General features: G+C 39.3%; 1 protein-coding gene across 1 annotated transcript; it reads left to right on the top strand.

Moving 5' to 3' along the window:
- The first annotated feature begins 2,022 nt into the window (after positions 1–2,022).
- Positions 2,023–7,538, top strand: coq2 (coenzyme Q2, polyprenyltransferase). The gene is made up of 7 exons (XM_023958256.1): positions 2,023–2,431; positions 3,293–3,459; positions 3,719–3,840; positions 3,982–4,067; positions 4,145–4,278; positions 6,752–6,940; positions 7,028–7,538. Exons 1-7 carry the CDS (start codon positions 2,143–2,145, stop codon positions 7,163–7,165), a joined length of 1,125 nt encoding a protein of 374 aa, XP_023814024.1. The 5' UTR covers positions 2,023–2,142; the 3' UTR covers positions 7,166–7,538.
- The last annotated feature ends 5,340 nt before the right edge of the window (positions 7,539–12,878 follow it).

The following is a 12,878-nucleotide window of genomic DNA, read 5'->3' as shown; positions in this document are numbered from 1 at the left end:
TCTTCTACGGTTCCTGGGTAGGTTCTGGCTGGAGTCATCAGTGGTCACACCGCCCCCATCAGCCGGGACTCCGCATTACTGGTTTAATTTTCAACTAAACATATAATTTTTTTTTTTTTTTTATTTACCAAGGCTGTGTCCCACCAAGGTGGGGTAGCCTAGACAAGGCACACAATTTTAGCTCCCTCTGTCTCTTCCCCAAACCCTCCTCCTTCAGTGTGTGAGTGCGTGTGTGCGTATGTGCGTGCGACTGGTCTGAGGTCTGGTCTAAGCCACACCACACTGCACCAGGGTCAGCTGCACAGCCCAGTGTGGGCACCTCCACAGCAGGGCCTCAGCCAAGGCTGGTTTCCCCTTGCCGCTTCATCCCAAGACCAGACCTCTACCACACCCATCCATTCATCCATAGACAAACTCTCTCCACACATCCCTGTCCTGAGCAGCCTCTCTCCCCTCCACCACAGTCATCCCTCTTGCATTCAACGCTCTTCTTACACCCTCTGTCCATCCCATTCGCGGTCTTCCTCTCATTCTCACTCCACTCACATCAGATTTGTATACCCTTTTCACCAATCGCTCCCTTTCCATTCTTTCAACATGTCCAAACCATCCCAGTGCCTTTTGCTCTGCTCTTTCAGCCAACTCTTGCGTCACACCAGTTCTCTCTCGGATAACTTCATTTCTCACACGATCCATACGCGTCACACCACACATACTCCTCAAACATCTCATCTCAACTACATTCAGCTTCCTCTTTTCCGCCACTTTCAGACTCCATGTTTCAGCCCCATATAACGCTGCAGGCACCACCACACCCTCATACAATCTCCTTTTTGCATCCTTTCCCAGTGACCTACATTCAAACACTCTCTTCATTACCCCCCATATCTTTCGTACTTCATTCATTCTAAACTCTACCTCTCCCCCCATTCCACCATCCACACAGACACACGACCCCAAATACTGAAAACACTCTACCTCTTCCAACAGCTCCCCATTTAATGCCACATTCAATCTACGTTCACCCTTTAACCTCGTACACCTCATCACCTTACTCTTTTCCACATTCACTCTCAACTTCCTTCTGTCGCACACCCTTCCAAACTCCTCAACCAGACGTGCCAAGCTCTCTTCTGAGTCAGCCACTAGTGCAGTATCATCTGCAAACAGCAACTGATTCACACTCCATTCGCTGCCGTCAGTATTTATCATGCTCACACCCGTACCCGACACCCTTTCATTCACCTCTTTTACCACACCATCCAAATACACGTTAAACAACCACGGAGACATCACGCATCCCTGGCGCAGACCAACCCTCACAGGAAACCAATCACTCATGCTATTTCCCACTCTCACACACGCTTTACTGTTTCTATAAAAACTCTTCACACCTTCCAACAATCTACCATCAATACCATACATACTCAACACCACCCACAACGCCTCTCTATCAATCCTATCATACGCCTTCTCTAAATCCATGAATGCCCAAAACACCTCCCTCCCCTTAGCCAAAAACTTTTCACACACCTGTCTCACAACAAACACCTGATCCACACACCCTCTACCTCTCCTGAAACCACACTGCTCTTCACCAATCATACACTCAGTTCCCTCCACTACCCTATTAATCAGCACTCTCCCATTACTGGTTTAATTTTCAACTAAACATATAATACTGTGAAATTGTAATGTTTGCATAGGGGAACAATCATGTTCATGATAACAATATATGCATTTTAATTAAATATGTTTCTTCTTGAGTGAATTGCGTCTTTATCATTCTAGCAAAACAGATATTTCTTATAAAAAGTGCCCCTGTGTTTAAATAGACTATGATATGTAAACATATTTTTAATTATAACACCAAAAATAATATAAAATAAAGTTTTATTATAGTTATATGAAAATAATATCGTTGGGTGACCGTCAAAACTGAAAATGAGCATTCTTTTACAAGTGATCCGTAATTTTCATCTATGTCCGGTAGGTGGCAGTACTGAGTCAAACCGTTGCTCTCCAACAGCCTTAACCCGTAGAAGAACAAACGCACCAAACCAGAACGAAAGTATTGCTTGCTTCCAGTCATTTTTTACCCAAACAATTTGTAATGTGTTGATGTGATTTAAAAGAGACACAATGCTTTGCACTGAATTGAGCAGGCGGGTAGTTCTCACCGCCACCAGAAGCCATCCCTGCCTGTCAATCTGCTCATTCCGGAAAGTAGCGACAACTAGAGATGATCATTTTCAACAGCAGCCCAGATCCACGAGAAGAACCTTTTACAACAAAGCTGTGACCACCCAAGTGATTCAGTCCCACCTCAGTGGAAGCAGATCTTTCAGCCTGTCGCCCTCCGCTGTTGTGAACTCGGCACCTGCCTTTGTGCAGCCGTACCTCCGCCTGATGAGGCTGGATAAACCCATCGGTTTGTACATGATTTCAGAATAAAAGTCCACAATTCCTGCATAGATCTCTGTCAAAAATCATTACACAGTTCAAATCATTGAATTATGAACCAGTTTAGTGTTTAAAAACATTTTGACATCAGAAATGCTTGTTTTAAAACCTACAAAAATGATCTATTTAGATACTCTATTTAAATGCTAAATTGAGTTTTTTCCCATAATGTGTAATTATAATTTTAATCCAGACTTCTTTTATTTTTTTCCTCTCATTTATTTATTCTTCATTACTTTGACAATATTTTCTATCCAGCGTTGTCTGGGCTGCTTCAGTTTTTTAGTTATTTGTTTGTGTTCTTTCCATTGAGAAAATGGAACAAAACAGTCCAGTTCTAAGAGCTGTAACATTTGAATTGGAGCCCTGACCCAAATCACTAACCTTCTATCGCCACACTTGACAGTTGTTATAAGGCGTTCGAAATGTCTATTGTATCTAACAAGCTTTTCAAATGTTTACACTTTACCCCAGAGGTTACTGATCTGTGAATGTAGTTCCTGTACTCTTTGTTTTGAAACACTTTACTCACACAAACCTTTTTTTTTATATCAAGGGAAAACTAAAGATATCATCTACCGTTGATTACGGTAATTTGTTAACTTCTGCTGCTTCCTAACTTTCCTAAAGGTCTCCAAAGCAAAAAAAATGTATATTAATATACATTTTCTGCATTTGAAAACAGTTTTCAACTTTTATTGTGGTAATCGTGTCATTTATTCAAAGATATGAGTAAATATTTGTTTGCAGCCACTGTTATGTTGTTGTTGTTTTTTCCAGATTTGTTTTTCAAATGTTGAAGCAAACATTTTTTTTTTTTTTTTTGCAGGAACATGGCTGCTCTACCTTCCTTGTACTTGGAGCATCGCTCTGGCTGCAGAGCCCGGATGCCTTCCAGATCTGGGCATGTTGGCCCTGTTTGGAACCGGAGCCGTGCTGATGAGAGGGGCCGGCTGCACCGTCAATGACATGTGGGATAAAGACTTTGACAAACAAGTACGCCAAACACAAACGTAGATTTATCTAAATAAATAAGAGAATATCACACCAGATGAAAAGTTTTAATTGAAATTATCAGTTAAACTGTTGGGTTTGACGTAACAAGAAACGGAGCACAGAGTTACTGTCAACACTCTTTGAGTGATAAGAAGCAACAATCATGTCTACTGAATAAAGATGCTTCATTTGACCACGGCCCATAGAGGTGTGGATCCTCCACCAGCACCTGTCCGAAGCCGTTGATGTTCTGTTGCAGGTGACCAGGACAGCCTCTCGACCCATCGCGTCTGGGGAAATTTCCCAATTCCAAGCTTTAGTTTTCCTGGGAGGGCAGCTCTCTCTCGCACTCGGGGTTCTTTTGTGTCTCAACTATTACAGGTAAATATGATTTTGGCTGTAACTCTAGCCATGTCTCAAACAGCAGCAGCGACCCAAATCTCCATAAAACTCCATCAAACAGTCCTTCACAGGTGCATCAGGGAGAGACTTATTCTTCGTGTTCCTCTTTCCTCCCGACAGCATCGCTCTGGGCGCCTCCTCCTTGTGTCTCGTCATCACTTACCCGCTGATGAAGAGGATCACTTACTGGCCACAGCTGGTGTTGGGTAGGTGTCTAATACCTCTGTGTTGTGCATCAAACTCCTGCATGGTTCCTCTGAGCATTGACTGCTTCTCTCTGAAGGACTGACCTTTAACTGGGGCGCTCTGCTCGGCTGGTCCGCGGTGAGGGGCTCCTGTGATTGGTCCGTGTGCCTGCCGCTGTATTTCTCTGGAGTGATGTGGACGCTGATTTATGACACAATATATGCTCATCAGGTGAAACAAAGAGCTCAGTTAGAACTTGTTTTATTTATTAACTGAACCTTTATTTAACCAGGTAAGCTATTAAAAACGTGTTTTTATTTACAATAACGACCTGGGAACTTGTTCATATGTGTGGAGCCATTTTTTGTCCTAAAAAAATTCAGATTTTCTTTCATATCTGAAAACACAAAGAAACTGTCCACACTATTTTGTTACAAGGCACCACCAAATGTGTGGATAATTACTGAGAAATGTAAATAGAATAGTCATTTATTTGATTAAGTATTGCTTTGTATAGTGTAGTATGCCTGTGTGTCTTTGTGTTTGACATGTCATTGGAGTAAATCTAACTATGGATATAAAAAAAGCAACAGCCTTTTCTAAAACTCAATGAATTGAATTTTGATCTCACAGCAGAGAAATTCCCCTGTAATGGCAGCTCAAAAGAAAAAAAACAAGTAACTATAAAAATCACAGATCACCAAATAGCCAATTGCAAACAGACAAATAAGTAAATGATGTGCAATTTGAACTAAAAAATAACTAAAAGGTAAACAAAAGATAGATTTGACTTTGTCTATATAGACTAGATCAATTGATCAAACCTTCTTCCAGTACTTCAATCAGACCTTGTGAATTGAAAGTTCTATAAACAATCACTTTCTGTGTAGAGCGCCTTTCATTACCATGCTGTAGAACACAAGGTGCTTGACATAAAAGATATTTATAGGTTACAACAATCAAAAGCTATAAAATGCAAAATGAAAAGCAACAAGTATTAAAAACATAAGATGGTAGGAAGTGCTGTGGGTGATACTTTGAGGGGGCAATGTATAGACAGGGTAAAAAAATGCAATTGATAAAGAATAAAAGTCATAAAATACTTAAAACCCAAATAAATAAGTTAATTCAATGAGTTATTTAAAAACCAAAATTTAAAAAAATATGTCAATTTTCCATCAAAACATCTTCTGATACAGAAGGTCTCAGATCCTCAGGGAAGATGAGGATTCTGGTTCTGAAAGGAGGCCTCGGCCTGAGTCCTGGTTTTCCAGAAGAGGATCCGAGAGTTCTGGAGGGTTTGAAAGGACCGAGGAGATCTGAGAAACATTTTAAATCTAGATGGAAAATCTAAAAATCAGTGAGAATAAGCCCCCTTGGCAGAAGAACATCTTATTTTCCAGGCGTTCCTCTATATCAGACATTTACTAAAGTAGATGAGAAGGCAAGGCAAGTTTATTTGTGTAGCACAATTCGTACACAAAGTAATTCAAGGTGCTTCACAAAACAGAAAAATGCATTAAAATCACAATACATCATAGAAATATTCAAAGAATAATCAAGAAGCAGCAGAAAAAGGAAAAATAAACAGTATAATCAAGCTGGCAGAATGCACAGACTCATTCACGCACACAAACCAACCAGTTCTCCAGGTCACCACTCCATTTGGAAGACATCGCACAGAATAAATATAATTCACAGTTTAAAGCAAAAAAATAACATAAAAAAATAAAAGTCATCATCTGAGGGAAATAATAATTGCAGTAAGGATAAATAAAATATATAACAAAAGTAACATTAGAAAAATCAAATAATCATTCAAAAAATAAAAAAACAATGGCACATTTAAAAAAAATAAATTAAGAGTTTTCTTTAATGATTAAAGCTTTGAGATGGAGCTTAAAAAACAGGAAGATTATTTCAGCAACTAGGTGCCTTAACACAAAAAGTTGTTGATTTTTTTTCTTCCCTGATTGGTTTTTATATTTATATCTAAGAACAGAAAAAAATACTTGGTCAAGATGCCATAAGTTATGTTGTGAACTACAGGGAACTAAATAAGATTTTAAAAAGGAAGGTTAAACTAAATTCATTTCAAAACAACTTGTAGCCAGTGAACCTGTCTTCTGTTTGATGGTGAGAGCCAAGCCAAGGCGTTCATATAACCAATAGTGGTGAGTCCTAGAAGGGCAGCGACAAACAAAGCACATACGTTGTTGTAGACAACATCCAGGGAATGTAAATAAGCTGAAGTAGCATTAAAACATGAAAGTCTGCATAATCTAAAATAGAGTAAAACATTGACAAACTAATCCCATCCTTAGAAGGAAGTTAAAGCAATTTGCTGCTTGATAAAAACTTTTTAGACATTGATTTAACTCCTCAGATATATTTAACAGCAAAACAAAATAAAACGAAAACTGTTTTTTACTCTTATAGGTGCAAAAGCATAAAATCTAAGCACTAAAGAGTGTTTTTAATCTTAATTGGAAATATTCTGCTGAATTTTTTTTATTGAAAAGATGTTTTGTGTCATTTAAGGTATACTTCTTTCCAGATGGAAGTTAGCCGTTTTTCTATACCTTTTGTTTATTTTAGATCAATATATAGGATTTCACACTTTTGTCTGTATGAACAGCAAATTAAAACGTCCCAGACAGAGAACAAAAAAGCATCTCTAAAGTGCTTTGTGTCTATCCACCAGGATAAGGAGGATGACGTCAAGGTGGGAGTCAAATCCACAGCCCTGAGGTTCCAGGATCAGACCAAACTCTGGTTGAGCGGTTTCACTGCGGCCATGATGTCCGGCCTGGTTGTAGCCGGGGTCAGCGCTCAGCAGACGCTGCCTTACTACGCGGCGCTCACTGCTGTGGCCTTTCACCTGACACACCAGGTGAGAAGAGTCCGGGACCTGGATGGTTTCTTTTGTTTTTCAGAACAAGGTACTTCTTTTAAAAAATGCTCCTTTCCTCTTCCACAGATTTACTCGGTGGACATCAACAAAGCAGAAGACTGCTGGAAGGAGTTTAGCTCAAACAGAAACCTTGGGCTCTTGTTGTTGTTTGGAATTGTTGCTGGTAATTTCTGGAAAAAATCGAAAGAAACTGCTGAAAAATGAGGAAAAACAAGAGATGTAACCAAATAGTGGATCACACTGTGGGGTTTTTCATTTTTTCATTTATCAGATGTGGTAGATGACTATTTTGCTCACGAAGAATGTGTTGTTCCTATAGCAGTCCTGGTTTGTTTCAGCCCTCCAACAATTATAAAAGTATCTGGGTCTTTGGTCACAACTCACCAGTTTTCTTTGGCTCCATGTTTTCAGGAAAATACCAGAGTTTCTGGGCTCCAAAACACACCCGGAGGGTTTCATCAGAACATAGTGAAAGCTGGAACAGTTATGTTTTTTTTTTACAAACATTAAAGTCTATTGTATTATTTTTAATTAAAAAAAGCAAAGAGCTTTAAAAGGTGCAATAAAAGACTGAAAAGTATTTTATTTTTTGTAAGTTACCAAGAAGCAAAGGTTTTTTTTTAAATATATATTTACAAATACAAATATTCTAACTGATTAACATACAAAATACATTGTTATATGATGCAGTAACACTTATAATATTCTGAAATTCACATGTATACAGTATAGTCTGTGCTACACTTCCCTTTTTTTTATACATTAACTAAAATGCATAGAACTGACACAAAGGCTTTCACATTTTCTGTTAACTTGTTTTAATTTTTTACTCTGTAAGTTAGTCCAGATAATTGAAAGAAATTCAGATAATCCTAAATATAAACTAGGAGCTGCATTTCCAGAAGAAAATGCAGGGGTAACCCTTGTGCTATCTTAGATGACCCCACCCTTACATTGACGTGTTCTCCCTACCATGACAAAGGTGGATAAAGGTGGAAAGATTTCATGTAATCCATGGACACCAGTGAAGATCACATTGAAGAAAAAAAGTTCAGAGCCCTCTAGTGGGTCTAGATCAGTGTTTTTCAACTGGTGTGCTGCGGCACGCTAGTGTGCCGTGGGAGATGGTCAGCTGTGTCGTGGGAAATTGCCCTCATTGACTGATCTAAAAACATTTACCATCTCCAGGATATCAGCTCTGTGTTCATCCAAACAGGCCCTGATAAAACACTGAGTAGTTAGGAATATGAAAGATCGTAAAATACTTTTTTCTTTGTGTTGATTTTTTTCTTTTAAAGACACTTTGATAAGAATGATGGTACCGGGATTTAGCCGCAGCTTCAGCTGTTTTTGGAAAAGTCCCGCCCCTTTAACTGTGTCCACCAATCATTCTTGGAGGCTTAATCACATGTCATCAGTCTGACCAATCAGAAGTGGTTAAAGTCTTCACTTCCTTGTTCTGATTCTGCTCATAAAGTCTCTCAGTTCCAACAAAAATACCACCTAAAGCTCGTCTTTAGCGGTGTAACTTTCCACAGAGTCCGGTGTCAGACCGTGGAACAAGTGAACAAAACAATGAAGCTCAGAGACGAGAGTCTGTCTGCCATCACTACATCTCCCATGATGCATCGGGTTAAAGTGACAGCGTCTCTGCACTACAATGAGTCTTTCTTGTTAAACATCTTGAAACAACATCGAACACACATCAAACAGGTTTTAAATCTTTTAAATTAACTTTTATTACATATTTTAGAAGAAAAAGCTGCAACTTCCAGCTTTTTCTGCCACAATAATTATCACAAAAATGCATGTGAGATTGCGGAGGGACTGTTGATCAATACAGACTATGAGTTTCTCCTTTTTTTTTTTTTTTTGGATGCTGGTGTGCTGCGGGATTTTTGTCAAAGTTAAAGTGTGCCGTGGCTCAGTAAAGGTTGAAAAACACTGGTCTAGATGACCCAACTCCCAATGTTGAAGTGCCTAGGATAGCACAAGGGTTAAATGCTATATTGCTGAATGATAATGGATCGGGTAATAATTGGCAAAAAATAAAGAAATGATCAAAGTAGACCATAAATAAAGTGAAAACAGCACAATAACAACAAAGATATTTTTGTGAAAAATGCGAGCGACAGCTATCGAACCAGCGAGCTTCTGCACCACAGAAAGAAGCAAAGGTTTTCATGGATTCCCCATTTATTTCAATGGAGGCAAAAATCCTGGAATATCTTGAAAATTCAAGGATTTAAAGGACCAAAAGTCATAGCTGGAAAAAGCTGAACATTTTAATAGTTTAATGGTTAAAATAGCTGACAAAATTGTAGAAGGAGTTAAGTGCCAAAAAATGGCAGAAGATACTGTAACCCTTGTGCTATCCTAGGCACTTTACCATTGGGAGTTGGCTCATCTAGACCCACTCGACAGTGCGCTGAACATTTTTTCTTCAATGATTTGTGATCTTCACTGATGTCCATGGATTACATGAAATCTTTCCACCTTTATCCACCTTTGTCATAGGATAGCACAAGGGATAATAAAGAAAGAGAAACAGGAAAAAGCATTCAACCAACAAATGGTTTATATAAATGGCCAACAGATTTTCAGTGTGAGAGCGAGCAAACTGACAGTAGAGAAGAGAGGTCCTTCTTAACCCTTGTGCTTTCTTAGATGACCCCACCCTTACACTGACGTGTTCTCCCTACCATGACAAAGGTGGAAAAAGGTGGAAAGATTTCATGTAATCCATGGACACCAGTGAGGTTCACAAATCATTGAAGAAAAAAGGTTCAGCGTTCTGTCTAGTGGGTCTAGATGACCCAACTCCCAATGGTGAAGTGCCTAGGATAGCACAAGGGTTACAGATAGATTTGGAGGAACTCTCTTTAGGACCATGTGAGGTCTGACGGACAAGAAAGACGAACAAGAAATTTACAGGAGCTTGTAGTGAGACAAACAGGAAGTAAAATAGAGACCACAAAGCAGATCCGCTCCAAGTCACAAAACAAATAAAATATTTTAGTTAAAGCAAGGCAACATGATGAAGATGAACTTCAACTCTCTGGAAGATCTGAACACTTGACCATCAAAAGGGGAAAAAATGTGTCCAGTTAATATTTTCAAAATCAACCAAAAACTACAATTCCCAGAGCCCCACCCCTTTAAATTTGGTATCGTTGAAAAGCCCCAAACGGCCTCTGCTGGCACCAAAAGGAGGTATTTCAGGCATATTCCACGGTTGGGGGACATTCAGTTTTAGAAATTCCACTACAAAGGACACATCTGCATTGCTGTTAGTCAGGAGCACTAAAGAGAACACAACCAGCAGACAACACAACCACTGGAACATGTGTCACATGAGAACTACAAGAACACAACCACCAGATAATAAAACCAACATGTGTCACATGAGAACTACAAGAACACAACCACCAGATAATAAAACCAACATGTGTCACATGAGAACTACAAGAACACAACAACCAGATAATACAACCAGCATGTGTCACATGAGAACTACAAGAACACAACTGCCAGATAATACTGGTTGTATTGTGTTAGTTTAGCTCCATTGGCTCCCAGTTGATTCTAGAATCAACTTCAAGATCCTCCAGTTAACTTATAAGGCCTTACATGGACTGACCCCGTCCTATATTAATGACATCATAGTCACTTACCATCCAATAAGAACACTTTGCTCGCAAAATGCAGGACTGCTTGTGGTTCCTAGAATTAGTAAAAGTACGGTTGGAGGTAGAGCGTTTAGCCACCAAGCCCCTGTCTTATGGAATAAGCTCAAAGCTCATGTAAGAGAGGCGACTCAGTTTCTACATTCAAAGTTAGACTGAAAACATTCCTCTCTGGACAGGCTTATTATCAGACTAGTTAGTATTCAGAGAATATTCAACTTAATGGTAATGTGTTTAAATTAAACTTAATAACAATAACTATTTGTTTTAAAAGGCTGCTTGAAATTGAAGCTGGGGTAACTATGGTGCACTGGGGTTCTGTCCTTTCTCATCTACTTCTACCCTTCCTCTCTTCTCTATTCTTGATCATTATTCATCATTTAGTTCTCCATGCCTGTGTTTGGTGCAGTGCGATTCATGTATTGTCACTCTTTCCCTCTCCCCTCCTGGGGAGTGGGAGTGCTTCCAGACTCCAGTTGGCTCATCCGTGCTCCAGTTGCTGACCGTCTACCTCCCCTTTGCTCCTGCTCCTACACCTGGCTGTGGATCCTGCCTCTGACTCATCTCTGGCTCATCTCTGCTCTGTTCCTGACCGTTTACCTCGCCTTTGCTCCCGCTCCTACACCTGGCTGTGGTTCCTGTCTCCGGCTCGACTCGCGCCCCTGACTGTCCCCCCAACCACGGCTGGATGAAGCTCGTCTGCTGGACTTTATATATGTAGTTGTGGGGTTAGATACGTTAATTCTTCTCTAAGAGTTCTGGTAAATCGCCTGTCCGTCCTGGGGGAGGATCCCTCCTTCATGTGGGCACCCCTGAGGTTTCTTCGTTTTTTCCAGAATCCGTTTTTTTTAGGAGTATTTCCATACCGTGAAGGGGGGTCTAAAGGCAGGGATGCCAGTAAAGTTTAGTCAGTTTGTTAGTTCATTTTAGTATTTTCCTATTGAATTCTTTGTATTCATGATCCTTTTGAGTTTATTTTTCACTTCGAAGCCCATCGAGACGACTGTTGTTGTGATTTTGGGCTATACAAATAAAATTGAATTGAATCGAACCAACATGTGTCACATGAGAACTACAAGAACACATCCACCAGATAATACAACCATTAGAACATGTGTCACATGAGAACTACAAGAACACATCCACCAGATAATACAACCATTAGAACATGTGTCACATGAGAACTACAAGAACAAGGATGAACAGGTTTAAAACTCCTGTGATATCTGTTCAAACAAGACAGATGAGGAGGTAAGACTGACGCAAGAACACCAGAACATCTGGAAGTTACTGACTGTGACAAAAACACACACAAAGACATTACTGTCAAACTGATTGGACAGATGTGAAAAAATGCCCTGTCTATCCAAAAACAATACCTGACTTTACCAAAAAAAAAAAAAAAAGGTAGTGCCCTGATTTTCTCTTGGTTTAGTGAATCCCAACCAATGCACCTAAACAAATCTTCATTGTTTTGCCAAATTCCAGATTTCAACTTGGCAAAGAGTTTCGCAGAAACACATGATAAACACAAAGAGGGTATTTGTTTTTATACCAGTTAGTTTGAACATGCTGTGGCAACAGGCACAATTATTTTATGGTGACTCACACTTAAAGCTGCAGCAACTGGAGGACTGATTATTAATCTTGGTCACAGCAAACCAGAAAAACCTGGAAAGAGGTGCAGGCTTTATTCAGTAATTACCAGTAATCACGATTCAACGATAAAATATAACTGGCAAAAATAAGGGAGCTCCAAAAACAAAGACACGACATACCAGAAAGAATACAAGGTCTTGTGTGACATAAACATCTGGATTTTCCAAAAAACTCCTGGACCTCTGATGTGTTTCATTGAAAAGAAGTTTGAGTATTCTTCAGATATTCCAGACAAAAATACAGGATGTCTAAAAAAAAAAAGACAAATTGAAAGCCTTTCAGCTAATTCTCACAGATCTATATGATTAAGATCAGAAAAAAAATCAGTTTTGTTTTAAAGAAAAGAAATAGTGGTTGCCAAAATAAATTGTAAAGTAGAATTTTTGTGAATGTTGCATGCTACTGTGTTTATTTTTTAATAGCACATTGTGTTCAGTTTAACCTTGTCAGTCAATCTCATCCGTGCTGTTTCCTGTACAGAATGCTTTTAGCTCGCCACATACAGATCTTTGTTTTTCCTGTAATTTTTTGCTTATTTTTCTGAACTTTGAAAGTTCAGAAAGAGAGAAAAT

Source organism: Oryzias latipes, chromosome 9, assembly GCF_002234675.1.
Source record: "Oryzias latipes chromosome 9, ASM223467v1".
NCBI lineage: Eukaryota > Metazoa > Chordata > Actinopteri > Beloniformes > Adrianichthyidae > Oryzias > Oryzias latipes.
Note: the sequence above shows the minus strand (reverse complement) of the source record. Positions and strands in the feature narration are given on the sequence as shown.